Raw genomic sequence first — 18,723 nt, forward strand, 5'->3', positions numbered from 1 at the left:
TATTTTTAATGTTCAACTAGATTCAACATTTAGCCATCATCAAATATTACTTTGAATTTTCTTCTAGGAAACTTGAAAAATATTTACCTTTTTTGATACTTACATCTCTTTCTGCTTTATCATTTTCACACTGATGCATTCTTTCTCTTAAATTATTACACTCCTTGATTAATTCCTTATTTCTTTCATTCAGCAAATGAGCTTGACTTTCACTTTTGACATGAAACATTTCTATGATATCCTGTAAATGATCTTTCATATCAATGGCTGCCTTTTCTTTATTGTCAGCTTTGTTGTTAGCATCATCCAGCTGCTGTCGAAGTAACACAATTTCACTTTGTAGTTGTGACAGCCTCTCCTCTAAGGAGCCCTGCTTTTCAATGTATTTATTCACTTTACTTTGTTCCTTTTGATACATGTGTTCAGCTTGCTTCTTTTGACACTGTGTCAGGCTTAGGTCTCTTTGTACATCTTCTAAAACCAGTATCTTTTCTCTGAGAGCATCTCTGGCCTCATGAAGCTCAATTTCTAGGCTATTGAATTTACTTTCAGCTTTAGAAAGTTGTTGAGAAAGAATCTCATTTCTATTTTTCAGGTCAGATATATCACAATTCATTTTGTCCTGTAAATGAAGCCATTCATTTTTTGCTCTCTGGAAATCAAGTAGCAGGTCTCTTTTCATTGTCTCACTTTGTTCAAGATCGTGACCAGCTGTAGCCAGTCTAAACCTGTATGATTCAACTTCTGTTTCCAGTCTTTCTTTGTTTTGTTTTTCAGTATCCAGTTTAGACTTCAGTAGTCTATTCTCAGCTGTCAGAACGTTAAGCTGCCCACTGTATTCGGATATTGTTCTTGTAAATGTTGCCTCATTCAGTTCTATTGTCTTTTGAAGAAAGTCATTACTTTCTTTGATAATTGCAATGTCCTCAAGATATTTTTTTTCCATTTCCTGGTTCTGATTTTTTACTGTGTCTATTTCCAGTGTTAGTTTGGCAACTTTAGCTGCCAACATGTGGTTTTCACGCAACCATTTTTTTCCTTTTTTGGAACTACCAGAAACCTAAGAAAAACAAAGGAGATGTGTAACCAACACTCATTGAAATGATGTATCATGATATCTGAAATTAAAGAATAACCTATATATCCATATAATGAGAAGGTTGCAATAAATGGATATCCCCCTGGAAAAAACAGAGTTGGATCCAAATCTCCAAATTTGTACAAGTATAAATTCTTCAAATTTCAAAAATCTAATATAAAGTGATGAATCCATGAAATTAAAGAAGAATTTTAAGAGAAATTTTAAGAGTCTCTGAATTAAAAAGGCCTTTCTCTGAATTACCACAAACCCAGAAGGCATAAAATAAAACATTAATAAATCTGACTATACTTAAAAATTGAATGTATAGTCTGAACACACAGTTACCTCACGGTAAAAGTATTAACTCTTCTTTTTTCCCAAGAATATTGCATAGATATTATACTTTTATAGTAGTTTTATAGTTATACATACTACATCTACTAATAACTGATAATCTAGGCATTGTTGTAAGCACTTCTGTATATATCAATGAAGAGGTTAAAAAGACATGCAAGTTCAGGATTTTCCCCAGGTCTTCTGACTACACAGTTAGTGCTTTTGCATCAATTCATAGCTACTTCTCTAGTGTGAACAATAAACAAAAAAGAAGCCTTATATTTTAAAAACAAATGGTAAGATAAAATTTATAAAACTCCTCTTAGAAAAATCATGAGATTATTTATTGCTACAATGACTTTCATTTCCTCTTTGTGACGTTTAAGGTAGTAATAAATGTGAAATGGAAGAAAATACACTGAACTATTTTACTAGAGATAAAACACTTATCAAAAAATTATCGCTAAGTATATATTATGGCATATTATTTCCTTCAAAAGCTTTTTGTACTAAAATGGGATGCTACTTGGAGAAAACTGTTATATTTCTCAAAAATAGGAAAAGGGCATCTAAAATATGGCCTCTGAACTGGCTATAGTTTTCCTCCTTATCATCAGTGGGAGTGAAAACTAACCTTTCTTAATATATCAAAGGGATGAAATCACTTCTAAAAACTGGAATATCTATTGTTAGTAGCAATATTTTTGAGATCATGGAAAGCTCATCAATCCTACGGAAAATATTAAAAGCCTTTCTTTGCATGAGGCTATAGTGAATGTCATTACTTCACTGTTGGAGACAAATAGATTTGAATTAAGAATATCATTTTACCCAGTAGGCCAGAAATGCCACCCCATCTAAAAATTGAGTTAACAGTCTGAATATACAGAACTCTACAGTAAGAGTTTTCACTCTGCATATATTTCACTGGATTAAGTTTCCTATAATTCTTTTTTCCTGAGAACATTCCATAAATATTCAACTTTTTAATACTTTCACAGTCAGTTATATTAGTTACATGTACTAATAACTGATCATCTAAGCATTGTACTAAGAACATCTACATACATCAACTCATTGAGTTCTCACAATCTGGAATGAGAGGTTAAAAACATAAGCAAATTCAGGATTGTGTGTTTGTGCATATTTACATGTTTGTGCAGATATGGTTTTGGAAGCCTATATATTTCCCATATGTACAGTACTGGTTTTTAAGATACACACACAGAAAAATACAAACACAAGAGCATTTGAAAATGACTAAGCGAAATACCTCAGAATTTATTTTCTCATGAGCTATTTGTATTTCATTTTGTTTGCAAAGGTGACTGGTCGAAATTCCACCTTGTGATATGCTGGCATTCTGTTCCTGAGAAAGTTGCTTCTGAGTGTCACTTTGCTCTTCTACAACCTAGAGACACATTTCATTATGTTTTTGGTCTCATGACATTAAAAAAAGAAGTCATAAGCTTAAGAGCAGAACCTTAAAAAAAACAAACTGTTAAAAGGAAGTAGCCATTTTAATCATAAGAATCTTACCTTCCATGAAAAACTCAAATATTAATTTAAATAGTAGCTAAGTTTATCAAAGAGCAAAAATACAATACTGAGAAATAAAAACTTTAAAAAAGACATTAGACTACTTCCATTATGGTTTCAAGGCAATTTAGCTTGTATGTTTATGTTTCAAAAAAACAAAGTTAATATTTATGTTAATCAATAAGCTAAATTTACCTTCCATTTCTTCATTTAAAAAACATAAATATATTTCCATTCAAGATGGTGGTGTAGGTGAACATGGTTTGCCTCCTCACACAACCACACCAAAATTACAACTTAACTACAGAAAAAGCACTATTCAGAATCACCAGAAATAGAGCTGAATGGAAGTCCTACAACTACTGAATTAAAGAAGAAACCACATGGCGACTGATAGGAGGGGCAAAGATTCATAATGGGCTGGTCCCAGACCCATGTGTGGCAGATAAAAATAGGGAGGGATATCTTGGGAAGAGGGGTCCCAGCCCCACACCAGGCCCTCCAAGCCCAGGGTTCCAGCGCCAGGAAAATAAGTCCCCATAGCTTCTTGCTATAAAAACCAGAGGGGACTGAGGCTGTGGAAGACAAACTGCTAGAGTCCCAGGAAGTTCCTGTAAAAGGTCTCAGACACAGACTTGCTGAACTTACTCCCTCTAAGCTCCAGCACAGGAGCAGCAGACTGAAAGTCACCAGAGGAATAGGGGAAAGAATTGGAGTGTCTAGAATCAGGGCCAGAGCAGGGGGCAGATTTCTCCCAGACAAAAGTGCTGGTAGAGGCCATTGTTCCTTTTCTGGGCCTTCCCCAACAGAGCAGGTGGGTGGGCACCATATATAACTTCGTCAACACGGCTCATACCGTTTGCCCAGCCCTGGTGATTATCCAAACCTCTGTCTCACCTAACTTTTGGGCTCACCCAAGCTGTTTCCAGTGGTTTTTCCATACAAATAGCTTGTCTTGGGCTCATGCTTCAGATTTTCCTAAATTCTCACAAACAAGTGGCATTTGGTCTCAGCATGCCCTGTGCCTCTAGCTAAGTGGTGCTGGGCCCAGCACTAGCAACAGCTGGCCTTGGTTCACAGCTTGGAATCACTTGGGCACCTCTAAACCTAGCATAAGTAGCAAAGAATTGCAGATCACTCTGTAGCTTATGCCATATGGCTCTGGTCAGAACACAGGCTTTTGGTTGCTAACCTTGGCCTGCACCTCCTAGAAGCCCTAGAGGCAATGCATCCAGTGGACAGCTAGAAAGCACATCAGAGCACCACCACCCAACTACCTCCACAAGTGACACACTCAAGGGGTGAACTAAGAAGGCATGAGAGCACAGCAGAAATTAAGTGCTCCTCCGTGGAATTGGTCCCTATGCATCTGATTGATGACAGTGGTCGGAGGTTGGTGTTCAGTGATCACAACCAGACCATGAGGCTGTTGGGCCTGGGTAAATCCCTCCCATTGACCTGCCAACAGCAATCAAGGCTCAACTACAAGAAGAGGGTGCACACAGTCCACACAGTGGGCACACTTCAAGTACCCAGCTTGGGTGATGGACCCTATAGGACACTTACTACATTAAGCCACTCTTCTAAGCCAGGAAGCCTTAGCAGCTCTACCTAATACATACAGACAAACACAGTGAGGATGCCAAAATGAGAAGACAAAGACACATGGCCCAAATGAAGAAACAGAACTCCAGAGGAAGAACTAAACAAAAAGGACAGCAGAGTCTGCTAGATACAGAGTTCAAAACATTGGTTCTAAGAATGCCCAGTGAACTTAGTGAGAACTTCAACAGAATAAAAAAGAACATAAAAAAAAATTAAAAAAAAAAACCCCAGACAGAAAGGAAGGCTACACTAACTGAAATGAAGAATAATTTACAGGATATGAATAGTACAGTGGATGAAGCTGAGAACCAAATCAGTGATTTGGAATATAAGGAAGAAAAAAGAAACACCTGATTAGAAAAACAAGAAGAAAAAAGAATCCAAAAACATGAGGACAGTATAAGGAGCCTCTGGGACAACTTCAAGCATACCAACATTTATATCATGGAGGTGTCAGAAGGAGAAGAGAGAGAGGAATAATTTGGAAACGTATTTGAAAAAATAATGACACAAAACTTCCCTAACTTGGTGAAACAAAATAGACATACAAGTCCAGGAAGTACAGAGTGTCTCAAACATGATGAATCCAAAAAGGCCCACACCAAGACACATAATTAAAATGGCAAAAGTTATAGACAAAGAGGGAATCTTAAAAGCAGCAAGAGAAAAGTAATTAGTTACCTAACTCCTGTAAGACTGTCAGCTGATTTCTCAAATTGCAGGCTAGAAGGGACTGGCAAGAAATATTCAAAGTGATGAAATCAAAGAGCTACAACAAAGATTATTCTACCCAGCAAAGCTATCATTTAGAGTTGAATGGCAGATAAAGCTCTTCCCAGACAAGAATAATCTAAAGGAGTTCATCACCATCAAACAAGTATTATATGAAATATTAAAGGGTCTTATTTAAGAAGAAAATAAAAAATGTAAACAATAAAATGGTATTAAATACTTATCTATCAATAATCAAATCTAAAAAAACAAAATAAAAGAATAAGCAGAACAAAAACAAAATCATAGATACAGAGGACATTTTGATAGTTGCCGTATGGGAGGGCATTGGGGGATGGGTGAAAAAGTGAAGGGATTAAGAAGTACAAATTGGTTGTTACAGAATAGTCATAGGGATGTAAAGTACAGCATAGGGAATATAGTAGCCAAAGAATATATATGCATGACCCATGGACACAGACAACAGCATGGGGATTATCTGAGGGAGTGGGGGACTCTGGGTGGAGGGGGACAAAGGGAGAAAAATTGGGACAACTGTAATGGCATAAACAATAAAATATAATTTAAAATAAAAAAACAAACATAGCATTTACTAGGTGCCAAGAATTGCAATAAATTAATCATTTTAATTATATAGATCACAGTTCATATTTTGAATCAGTATTTTTAGATTATTTAAAACTCAATAATATACATTAAATCAAAGGGGCATTATCAATATTGATGAAACACTGTAAAAAATTAAATATTTCTGGAATTCCAAGATGGCTGCAGAGTCAGCAGAAGCTGCACCTACCTGCTTCTGGCCCCAACTTGGATTTACAGCTAAATTACAGAGCAATCAACCTGAACAACTAACTGAAAGCTAGCTGACCTGAAATATAACCAAGGATTACAGAAGAAGCCACATAGAGACTGCTAAGAAGGGCAGAGACGTGGGATGGGATAGCTCTTGCACTCAGGAGCAGAGGCAGCTGAAGGGATATTGTGCTGCACAGCTCCCTCCCTCTGGGAGCATGGGGTGTAAACCCCGCCCAGGAATCCCCAACCCAGAGAAATAGAGATGAAAAGAGGAGCCCATGTTGCATCTGGCAGTGAAAATCAGTGGGGACTCAGTCTGCCTGGGAGACTCAGAGAGGAGCCTCCCAGAGAAGAGCACTCCTACTGTTACAGCACTAGTCTGGGGTGTTCACAGTCTGGACTTTGACTGCTGGTGAGGCTACGCTGCTGCACTTGGGGCCTGTGGAGGGGTCTGCTGGCAGCAACTTTAAGGGGCTCTCTTTATTCTGGGGAGGTTTTTGGTGAATACCCAGACAGTGACTAAACTGTATGGCTTGGGAAAGCGTTCTGGTCTCCCTCACCTTCAGTACACAGTCAGAGCCCCAATGCCCACCTGCTGAGTCACTCAGCCTGCGCTGTCCTAATTTAGGCAGCATGAGAAGCCACGCAGAGCTGGGACTTTTGTCACTGTTCTGCTGGGTTTGGGTGCACAGGGAGGCATGTGGTGCGAGGACATTTGCCCCAGTCCTGCTGAGAATTGTCGTGTGGAGTTATTGAAGTGCCACCTAAGGCCACATCCTGCTTGTCTTGGCAGCATGGGGAACCAGAATGCTGTGCAGAGCTGAGATTTTTGGACTGTGTCTCCCTGGGAGGCTTCTATCCAGGAGATGAATCAGAAAATGCTGAGCTATTTTGCTACATTGCACTGGGGCAAAACCTAGCTCTTCTGCAAGTTCAGCTTACACTATCCAAGGAAAGAGGAGTGCCCACTCCCCTCCTAGAGGCTTGTGGCCACCACCCCCAACAGGAGACTGTTTGGATCACCCCCGCAAGTCCAGGATATCCCATAGGGGGAAAGGGAGAGATGTTCATAGTGGGGACAAAGTATGAGACTCTCTGAGGCTATTGTCTGTGACCAGGATGAAGTACTTTGCCTGCTCCCTTCCCCAGCAGCAGTCTCTTTTACACCCCTGAGCCCAGCATTGCTGAGCTTCCTCCTGCAAAGGGGATGACTGGAGGCACCCAACCTGAATCTGCAGTGAGCCTCCATTCAGGGAACTGGCATTGGAGACTGGCAGAGACTGAGGGGTTTGGCTTTGAAGCAAGGGCCATTTTCCTCTCATTGAGTGCCTGACTACATGACCTCCACTTAGGGCACCAATAAGCCTTGTTGTCTCGACCCCAGTTGCCCTGCCTTACTGAGCTTTCAACCTGCGGAAGGGGCTGTGCATTGTAGCTAGCCTGAGCTGATTCTAGTCTTTCTTTGGAAAGCTCTGGAGGAAAACCAGGCAACCTCAGGGGGAGGCAGAGTAGCTGACAGGTGGAAGCAAATCTCAGGGAACCTCAATCATTTTACAGAATTTCCCTCAGCTCTAAGCTGGAAGAAACTGACCACTTTACACAGAGTATGCGTGAGTACCCTCCCACATGTACTCAGATCCAGTAGATAAAAGCATAAATAGTGAACAGTGTGTTAGCTACAGACAGGTAGCCCCAAACCAGTTACATACAACATCTGACATGTACTTTAACCCCACCCAAGTCGACCCAGAACCAACAAAACCAGAGGTGGGCTTCAGACCAAACCAGAGCTCAATCCAACCAGGCACAAAAGCAGCACACCGAAAGGGCATTTCCAGCAGACATCAGACTCTACTGGGAACAACACCACCTGGAGGGAGAGCCCCAGCACAGTACCTCGTACATAGGGATTTGAGGTTTACCTTTACAGTCTCCCAGTCTGAAGGGATAACTTTACCCACAAAAGGGCCAACAGCATTCAAGACTCAGCTACAACAGGGAGTACACATAACCCACAAGAAACATTCCTGGAGCATAGAAACTCAGGTGATCTGGAAGATTGTGTTATTGAGCCCAATAAGACAATTTAATCACAAAATCATTGTAAAAAGTTTGGGAGTCATAGTAGATCTACCTAATGCAGAAAAGGGGGAGGGGAGGAGAGACAAAGAAAAATGCCCCAAACAAAAGAACAAGAGAAAACCCAAGAAAAAGAATTAAGTAAATTGGATGAAATGGAAGCAACCAAAATACCAGATGTAAAGGTTAAAACAATGGTTATAAGGACGCTCAAGGATCTCAGGGGAACAATGGATGATATCAGTGACAGTTTAAACAAAGCGATAGTAAGCATTAAAAAGAGCATAGAAACCATTATCAAGAACCAGCCATAAATCAAGAATATGATATCTGAAGTGAGGAATACACTAGAAGGAATCAATAGCAGGTTAGATGAAGCAGAGGATCAGATCAGTGAATTAGAGGACAAAATAACAGTAAATACCCAAGCAGAGCATTAGAAAGAAAGCATTAAAAGAAATGAGGAGGGTTTAAGTAATCTTTGGGACAGAATGAAGTACAACAACATCCACATCATGGGAGTACCAGAAGGAGAAGAGAATAAGCAAGAGATAGAGAACCTGTTTGAAGAAATAATGGCAGAAAACTTCCCTAATTTGGTGAAGGAAAAAGTTCCACAAGCTCAGGAAGCAAGAGAGTCCCGGTAAAGATGAACTGAAGTACACCCACACAGAGACACATCATAACTGAAACGGCAAATGTTAAAGACAGACAAAATCTTTATTTCAGCAAGAGAGAGGCAGTTAGTTGCTTACAAGGGAGTTCCCATAAGGTGGTCAGCTGATTTCTCAACAGAAACACTTCAGGCCCAAAGGGATTGGTATGAAGTATTCAAAATGATGAAAACCAATGACCTTCAACCAAAACTACTCTATCCTGCAAGGCTATCATTTAGAATTGAAGACAAAATAAAGATCTTCCAGGCTAACAAATAAAAAGGCTAAGAGTTCATTACCATTAAACCAGTATTGCAAGAAATGCTAAAGGGGCTGCTTTAAGAAGAAATAGAGGGAGAAGAACATGGACATAAAGAAAAAAGTGGCAATAAATACTTATCAATAATGTAAATGTAAATGGATTAAATGCTCTAACAAAAGACATAGGGTAGCTTAATATAAAAAAACATGACCCATACATATACTGTCAACAAGAGACCCACTTCAGAATAAGATTTACACAAGCTGAAAGTGAAGGGATAAAAAAGGTATTCCATGCAAATGGAGACAAAATAAAAAGCTGAGGTAGTGATACTTATATCTGATAAAAACAGACTTCAAAACAAAGGTCATAACAAGAAACAGAGAAGGTCACTATATAACCCTATAGGGATACATCCAACAAAAGTATATAACCCTTGAAAATATATATGTACCCAATATAGGAACACCTAAATATATAAGAAAATCTTGGTGGACTTTAAGGAAGTGTTTGACAGCATTACAGTTATAGTAGGAGATTTTAACAATTCACTGTCATCAATGGATAAATCTACCAGACAAAAACTCAACAAGGAAACAACCTTAAATGACACACTATATCAGATGGATTTAATTGAGTTACATAACATTTCAGCCAAAAACAGCACAATATACATTCTTCTCAAATACACATGGTACATTCTCAAAGATAGACCACACGCTAGAACAAAAAATAATCTTCACAAATTCAAGAAGATTGAAATTACATCAAGCATCTTCTCAGATCACAAAGGCATGAAACTAGAAATCAACAACAATAAAAAAAACTCAAGACATTCAAACATGTGGAGACTAAGCAGTATGTTGTTAAACAATGAATGAGTTAACAATGAGATCAAGAAAGAAATTTTTTAAATTACCTGGAAATAAATTAAAATGAACATACAACAACACAAAGTATATGGGTCACAGCAAAAGCAGTCCTAGGAGAAAAGTTCATATCATTATAGGCCTACCTCAAGAATCAAGAACAATCTCAAAAAAAAACAAAAACAAAAACAATCTAACCTTACACTTACAACTAACAGAACTACAAATAAACAAACAAACAAACAAACAAACAAAAAAGCCCAGAGTTAGTAGAAGGAAGGAAACAATAAATATCAGAGCTGAAACAAATGACACAATGACTTAAAAAATAATAACAAAAGAACAATGAAACCAAGAATTAGTTTTTTTAAAACATAAACAAGATTGACAATCCTTTAACCAGGCTCACCAAGAAAAAAAGAGGACCCACATAAATAAAATCAGAAATGAAATAGGAAAAATAACAAATCACATCATAGAAATACAAAGAACTATAAGAAAATACTAGGAACAACCCTATACCAACAAATTGGAACACAAGGGTGAAATGAATAAATTCCTAGAAACATACAGTTTTCCAAAATTGAACAGGAAAAGTCAGAAAACCTAAATAGAGTGATTAAAACCAATGAAATTAAAGCAGTAATCAAAAAAATTCCCAGCAAACAAATGTTCTGGACTGGATGGCTTCCCAAGAGAATTTTACCAAACATCCAAAGAAGAACGAACACCACCCTTCTGAAACTATTCCAAAAAATTCAGAGGAGGGAAGACTTCCAAGCTCTTTTGTGAGGCCAGCAATATGTTAATTTCAAAACCAGATGAAAACACTACAAAGAAAGAAAATTATAGGCCAATATCCATGATGAACGTAGGTGCTAAAATTCTCAATTAAATATTAGCAAATTCAATCTAGCAATATATTCGAAAGATCATACACCATGATCAAGGGGGATTTATTCCTAGGATGAAAGGTTGGTACAATATTTGCAAATCAACAAATGTGATACATCACATAAACAAAATGAGAGATAAAATCTTGTGATCACATCAAGAAATGCAGAAAAAGTGCGTGATAAAATCCAGCACCCATTTCTGATAAAAACTTTCAGCAAAGTGGGAATAAAGGGATCATACCTCAACATAATAAAGGTCAAATATGAAAAATCTATAGACAACATCATACTCAGTGGGCAAAAACATAAAATCAGAAACAAGACAGGGATGTCGCCTTTCACCACTCTTATATAACATAGTAGTGGAAGTCCTAACCACATTGATTAGAAAAGAAGAAGGAATAAAGTCATCCAGATTGGAAAGGAGGAAGTAAAACTGTCATTATTTGCAGATGACATCAAATTGTACATATAAAACACTAAAGATTCCACCAAAAAACTACTACAATGATTTGGCAAAGTAGCAGGAAAAAAAATTAATATTCAGAAATCTGTGGCATTTTTACATACCAGTAATGGACTATCAGAAAGAGAAACTAAGAAAACAATTCCATTTACTATTGCAACAATAATAAAGGTACCTAGGTATAAATTCCACCAAGCAAGTAAAAGACCCGTATTTGGAAAATTACAGGACATTAAAGAAATAAATTGAGGAAGATATAAATAAGTGGAGGCATATCCCATGCTCATAGATAGGAAGAATGACCATTATTAAAATGTCCATACTACTCAAAACAACCTATTCACTCAATACAATTCCTATTAAAATATCAATGGTATATTTTACAGAACTAGGAAAAATATTCCAAAAATTTATATGAAACTAAAAAAAGACCCCAAATAGCTTCAGCAATCTTGAAAAAGAAAAACAAGTTGGTGGTATCACAATACATAATATCAAACTATACTACAAGGCCACTGTAATCAAACCAGCCTGGTATAGGCATAAGAACAGGCATATATATCAACAGAATAGAACAGAGGCCCAGAAATCAATCCATGCCTTTATGGTCAATTAATATTTGAAAAAGGAGGCAAGAGTTACAGTGGAGTAAAGACAATCTCTTCAATAAATGGTGTTGGGAAAACTGGACAGGTACATGGAAAAAATTAAACTGGACCACCAACTCACACCATACACCGGAATTAACTCAAAATTCATAAAAAACTTAAATATAAGTCATGAAACCATAGAAGTCCTAGAAGAAAATATAGGCAGTAAAATCTCAGGCATCTCATGTAGCAATAATTTTGCCCATATATCTCCTACAGCAAAGGAAACAAAGGAAATATCAACAAATCAGACTACATCAAACTAAAAAGCATCTGCACATCAAAATAAATCATCAACAGAATGAAAGGGCAACCTACTGAATGAGAGGACATATTCACTAATGACATATCTGATAAGGGGTTAATCCAAAATTTATAAATAACTCATCCTATTCAAAACCAAAAATATAAACAATCTAATTAAAAAATAAGCAGAGTATCTGAACAGACAATTCTCCAAAGAAAACATACAGTTGGCCAATAGACATATGAAAAGATTCTTAATGTCACTAATTGTCAGAGAAATACAAATTAAAACCATGATCAGATGTCATCTCACACCTGCTGGAATGGCTATCATCAATAAATCGATACATGACAAGTGCTGGCAAGAATTTGAAAAACCAGAATGCTTGTGCACTCTTGGTGACAATGCAGATTGGTGAAGCCACTATGAAAAACAGTATGGAGTGTCTTCAAATATATGTAAACATGGATCAGCCTCATGATTAGCAATTCCACTTTTAGGTATACATCAAAAGAAAGCCAAAACACTAGTTCAAAGAATATATATGCACCCCTATGTTCACTGCAGTGTTATTTACAATAGTCAAACTATGGAAGCAACCCAAGCACCCCTCAATAGGCAAATGGATAAAAAAGCAGTGGTATGTATATATAATGGAATACTACTCACACATTAAAAAAACAGTGAAATCTTACCATTTGCAATAGCAGTGATGGACCTACAGGGTATTATGCTAAGTGAAATAAGTCAGAGAAAGACAAATACCTGTGATTTCACTTATATGTGAAACCTAATGAACAAAATAAACACACAAACAAAAGAAAAACAAACTCATAGATACAGAGAACAGACTGATGTATGCCAGAAGGGAGAGGGCTGAGAGAGAACATTATGCTAAGGAAAATAAGCCAGTCGGAGGAAGAAAAATACGATATAATTTCACTCATATGTGGAATCTAATGAACAAACCGAACTAACAAGCAAAATAGAAACAGACTCATAGAGCACAGGCAGACAGCTCTGGAGTGGGGGGTTGGGGGTGAAGGGATTGAGCAAAAAGGGAAAAGAACTCATGGACATGGACAACAGTGTGGTGATTATGGAGGGAGGAGGTATAAGCAGGATAAATGGTAATGGAAAAAACAAAATAAAGAATAAATGTAGCCCCAGCTGATGTGGCTCAGTGGATTGAGTGCTGGCCTGCGAACCAAAAGGTCGCTGACTTGATTCCCGGTCAGGGCACATGCCTGGGTTGCAGGCTGGGTCCCCATTGGGGGTGCACGCAAGAAGCAACCACACATTGATGTTTCTCTCCCTCTCCCTCTCTTCCCCCCTCTCTAAAAATAAACAAATAAAATCTTTAAAGAAATAAATAAGAAAAAAAGAAAATCTTAAGAGGAAAAAAGAAATTAAGAAGTACAAATTGGTAGCTACAAAATAGTCATGGGGATGTAAAGCACAGCATAAAGAATATAGTCAATAATATTGTAATAACTATGTATGTGGTCTGTTGGGTAGTAGAAATATCTGGGGAAATACTTCATAAAGTATATGACCATCTAACCTCTATGCTGTACACCTGAAACTAAAACTAATACAAAATAATAATGAATGTAAACTGTAATTTAAAATACTATTAAAAAATAAAGATTTTTTAAAAAGAATAGTAACTGAAGAAGAGGCAAACTTTAAATTATTAGGAGTTGAAATCATTAATATCAATCAAAAAGAAAAGTGAATTCCTAAATTTTATTTCACATAATATACTATGATGTGTATGCATTGCTATCGTTATCTAGTATATTCAATTCCAATTTGTGCTAATATTCACCTATGAGAGTGGATAAAAATTTAATAATATTTACTGATTTTCTACACTGAAATTAAATAAATTAAAAAGTTATTGTTTGTACCCTAACAGCAGAAGTTGCCATTTGGGAAGAAATGATACTCTTACCTGGCAGTTGAGGTGATTTTATGACCCCAATTCTCTCCCTTTATGTAGACCCTGATAGGGCTCACAAGGCAGCATAAAGTTTAAACCTTCGGATTAGTGAGTAGCAATACAACACTGCAAATTTTGAACCACTGACAATGATTACTCTTTTCACATGCATCCAACTCAGTGGCCACCATTGCTACATTGTTCATAATTTCAATGATATGATTTGATATTTGATGCTACCTTCTTTATCACGTAAGGAAGTTATTAAAATGAAAGAAGCAAACAATATTTGGCAATTTCTTTCCTCCATTACAAGGGTAAAGTTTAGCTACAAGTTACTACAGATTCTAAAAATAATTAAGTGTCATAATGAGTTAAATTTTATAAATGTTAAATATTCAGTTATGATCTACTGATTCTAAAAGCTTACTGAAAGGTAATTTTTTTAGACTATGTTAAGTTGTTAAAACATAGAAAACAATATTATACTAGAAATTTAAATTTAAATTTTACATGCCTGTGCGTGGTTATTTTCATTTCCAACAAGCCTTTCTTCCTCTTTCCCCGATGTCACTTCTAAGTCAAGTTTCGCCAACAAATCATATATTAGTTAAAATGAACTACTTAAAAGAGTTAAAAGCTACAATCTTTATAAAAACGGAAAATATATTTTATCAATTGAGACTTTAAATTAAGCTTAATCTTTAGCTGAGTATTTACTTCTTTAAGAAACACTTCTAATTATTGAAAACTTCAACAAAGCCTTTAGGAAATATTATATATCACAAAGTTCAAGGCACAGAAACATCTCAAATTTTTATTCACAAATTCATTCACCCAACATTAATAAACAAAACAATCAGAAACAAAACAAGGAAGGTGGTACCCAGCTGTGCAGGCCATTGGGATGGGTGGGGAGCCCCTGCTGTGGTCCTCCTGGAAGCTTGGATCCTGGACAGTTTTGCAGAATATTGATATCCATAGCCTCTAACATGGATTTCATTTAAAGAAACCCACACACCATTAATGGACAAAACCGTGAGTCATTTCGTATTGTGGCATTCAAATCCTAGCACTTTGGGAAAGAGATTTGGAGGCCAGAAATTTTGGGGGGAAAGAAAAACAATCAGATCTGGTAAAACGGTGGCAGAGCAGGAGACTATATCACACATAGCCTCACAGAACCAGACTAGAAATAAAATTAAAAAGGAGAACAATCACCCAAGTTAAACCAAAGGCTACCTGAAAAAGAATCTTTCTAACCAACGACAAAAAACCACCCCTAGATCAGTAGGAAGGGCAGGGGCATCTTAAAGGGGCCAGCCCCACACACACAGACAGCGGGTCTCCCTGAGAGGAGTGAAGCCAGGAGCACAGACCAGGCTCCAAAGGACAGAGCACCAACCAATGCATAGATCGGGCCACCACATAGCATCCAGCAGTGACAGGCACAGGGGCTTTCTGCTGGGGAGAGATGAAACTGCTAGAGACCAACCCACCATTTGTTTTTTTCCCTTACCTGCACAAAACACAGGTTTTGTGTTTGTGGCTACCCACCTTGGGGCCGAGGGAAGGAAAGGTGATGCAGACTGGAATCACAAGAGGAAAGTCCGGACTGGGAAGCACGGCGGGGCAGGGGAGAAGAGACCTGGGGGAGTGGCTGTGGAATTTTCGCGGCTAGGATATACCTGGGCTACACAGCAACCATCTTTCTTAAGAAGAGCTAGCCCCTCTTAGGGGGAAAATCAATTACCCACCCTCAGCCTCACCCTCTGAAATCCTGTTTGCTACACCCTGCACTTTTTTTTTTTTTTCCCCAGTTTTGATCTGTCTTGGAGTTTTGTTTGGTTTGGGTTTTGGGTTTTGTTTTGTTTTGTTTTGTTTTTTAACCTTTCTTTGTTTTGTTTTGTTTTGTTTTTTAACCTTTCTTTTCTCCTATCTGGTATCTCAAGCCTTGCTGAGAAGACACCAACATAAATAGACTTCAGTTGTCAGGGACTGGCTACAGGGTGCAGCCAATCCATGCACTTTCCTGGGAAACAGACTGGTGCTTCATCCTAATAGGACAGCCACAGACACACCCTCCTGGCATCAAGCTGGCCAAAAGTCTGGGCTCTGAAGGCCTTCTACGGGCCCTGCCCTGCTGAGTACAGGGAAATAGTCATGGACAGACTCAGACTAGTAGCTTGGAGGAGGGGGAAATACCCACCATCCTCCCTGAATTCTGAAAGGCACTTGCCATGGGAGATCCAGGAATCACAGCGCTTGGTTTCAGTCAGAAGCCATACTAGAAGTAGTTGGGTCTCCAAATAGTCTAAGATTGACGGCAGGCCAGCAGGCAGAGGCAGATCCTATGGTGACTTGGAATGTTTGCTGACACATCCCTGGACCCAGCACTGATAAAAGCCAGCTTTGCAGAGCAGCTTGGCCCACCCTGGGAGCAGTGAAGACCGGAGGAATTAGCCAAAACTGTGGATCACTTGTAACTTTGAAAAGGCTGCTGAGTGCCAGACAGGGATAGCACCTGACGTTGGCTTACACTACACTCAGAACTCAGAGCGGTATCCAAAGGAAGAAATCAGAGGCAAGCAAAACAAAGGCTGCTGAGAAGAATCCACTTGGTTCTTGTTTCATTATTTTTCTTTTTTTTTAAACTTATAAGTCATGTTCATTCTATCACAGTTGTCTCGATTTTTCCTCCTTTATCCCCTTCCACCCATCCCACCCCCAGCCCCTGCTCTCACAGTCAATTCCCACTCTGTTGTCCATGTCCACAGGTCATTCATACATATCCTTTGTCTAGTCCCTTCCCCTTCTTTCCACCATTGTCCTCCTTCCCCATCCCCTCTGGTCACTTTCAGTCTGCTCCATGCTTCCATGCCTGTGGTTTATTTTGTTTGTTAGTTTATTTTGTTGAATAGAGTCCACTTATAGGTGAGATCATATGGTATTTGTGTTTCATCAACTGGCTTATTTCACTTAGTTTAATATGCTCCAGTTCCATCCATGTTGTCACAAAAGGTAGGAGTTCCATTTTTCTCTCTTTCTTTCCTTCTTTCTTTCTTTCTTTCTTTCTTTCTTTCTTTCTTTCTTTCTTTCTTTCTTTCCTTCTTTCATGCAGATTGATTTTATTTTTTTAATGTCAAAGTTAATTATAAAATATTAAAAAATTTAAAACCATTATAAAGTCTCAGCAATTAAACCAACATGACACCAGCACAGAAATAATCAAGTAGATCGATGAAATATAATGAGCATTCTGGAGACAAACGCATATATCCGTCTAACAGTGTAATATATGATTAAGTTGATATTTCAAGTCAATGGGGAAAATAAGGCTTATTCAACAAATAAGGTGCATGGGCCACTATTACTTGAAATAAAACAAATATAGAGCCCTATTTCACACATTATACAAGAAATATTCAGGTGAGTTAAAAATCAATGTGTAGAATCTAAGGAGTTTTAGGAGAAAATACAAACTAATATTTTTCTTACCCTGAAGTAAAATATTCAAACCCTATTCAGAAGCTATAAAGTAAAATATTGACAATATGACTATATTAAACATTTAGGACTGTACAGCAATATACATATAAAAAAAGGTAAAGGACAAGTAATTGAATTGGAAAGTATTTGCAACACATCTAAAAAAGGGTTAATGGTTTGTTTTGTTTTGTTTTTTTAGGGAAAAAATTCTACAAACATTTAATCAAAAAATGGATAAAGAATACCAAAAAGTCATTTAAAGCTTTTTAAAAATAATAGAAATAGGCAAGAAATATGCAAAAACAAGTTCAGTTTCAACAAATAACAAAGGAGCAATTAAAATACCACATCATTGTCACAATCAGATTAATAAGTATTAAGAGATATTGGTAATATCAAGTAGTGGCAACTGTGAAAGGAACTGGGTATTTATAGACGCTTTCTTCATCTTAAAGAAGTCCCCTGTAGCATATTTTGCAGTGCTGGTTTGGTGGAGGTGTAGTCTTTTAGCTGCCTTTTGTCTGGGAAACTCCTTATTTCGCCTTCCATTTTAATTGAGAGCCTTGCTGAATAGAGCAGTCTTGGTTGCAGGCCTTTGCTTTTCATGACTTGGAATATTTTTGCCACTCCCTTCTGGCTTGCAGTGTTTCTGTTGAGAAGTCAGCTGCTAGCCGCATCGGGGCTCCCTTATACGTTACTACCTCTCTCTCCTTGTTTCCTTGAGGATTCTCTGTTTGTCTTTGATATTTGCCATTTTAATGATGATGTTCTTGGAGTGGGCCTCACTGGGTTCCTCTGTGCTTCCTGGACTTGTGTGACTTTTTCTGTCCTCCAATGAGGGAAGTTTTCCATCATTACTTTTTCAAACAGGTTCTCTATCCCTTCTTCATCCTCTTCTCCTTCTGGTATCCCTATTGTACAGATATTATATTTCAGGTTGTCCTGCAGTTCCCTCAACGCCTCTCCATTCTTTTTGAGTCTTTTTTCATTTTCTTTCTCTTTCTGGGAGCTTTTTTCTACCTTGTCCTCGAGCTCACTGATTTGCTCCTCTGATTCATTGAGCCTGCTTT

General features: G+C 37.7%; 1 protein-coding gene across 1 annotated transcript in view; it reads right to left on the bottom strand.

The window, feature by feature from the left end:
• Positions 1-18,723, bottom strand: part of LOC129087683 (ankyrin repeat domain-containing protein 26-like) — a 77,446-nt gene that overhangs the window by 10,422 nt on the left and 48,301 nt on the right. Inside the window, 2 exon segments of the mRNA XM_054594634.1 lie at positions 104-1,060; positions 2,691-2,828. Coding sequence (XP_054450609.1) covers positions 104-1,060; positions 2,691-2,828 — 1,095 coding nt within the window.

The sequence above is a fragment of the Pteronotus mesoamericanus genome, unplaced genomic scaffold (genome assembly GCF_021234165.1).
Source record: "Pteronotus mesoamericanus isolate MK-2021 breed Mesoamerican mustached bat unplaced genomic scaffold, CSHL_Meso_final contig_130, whole genome shotgun sequence".
NCBI lineage: Eukaryota > Metazoa > Chordata > Mammalia > Chiroptera > Mormoopidae > Pteronotus > Pteronotus mesoamericanus.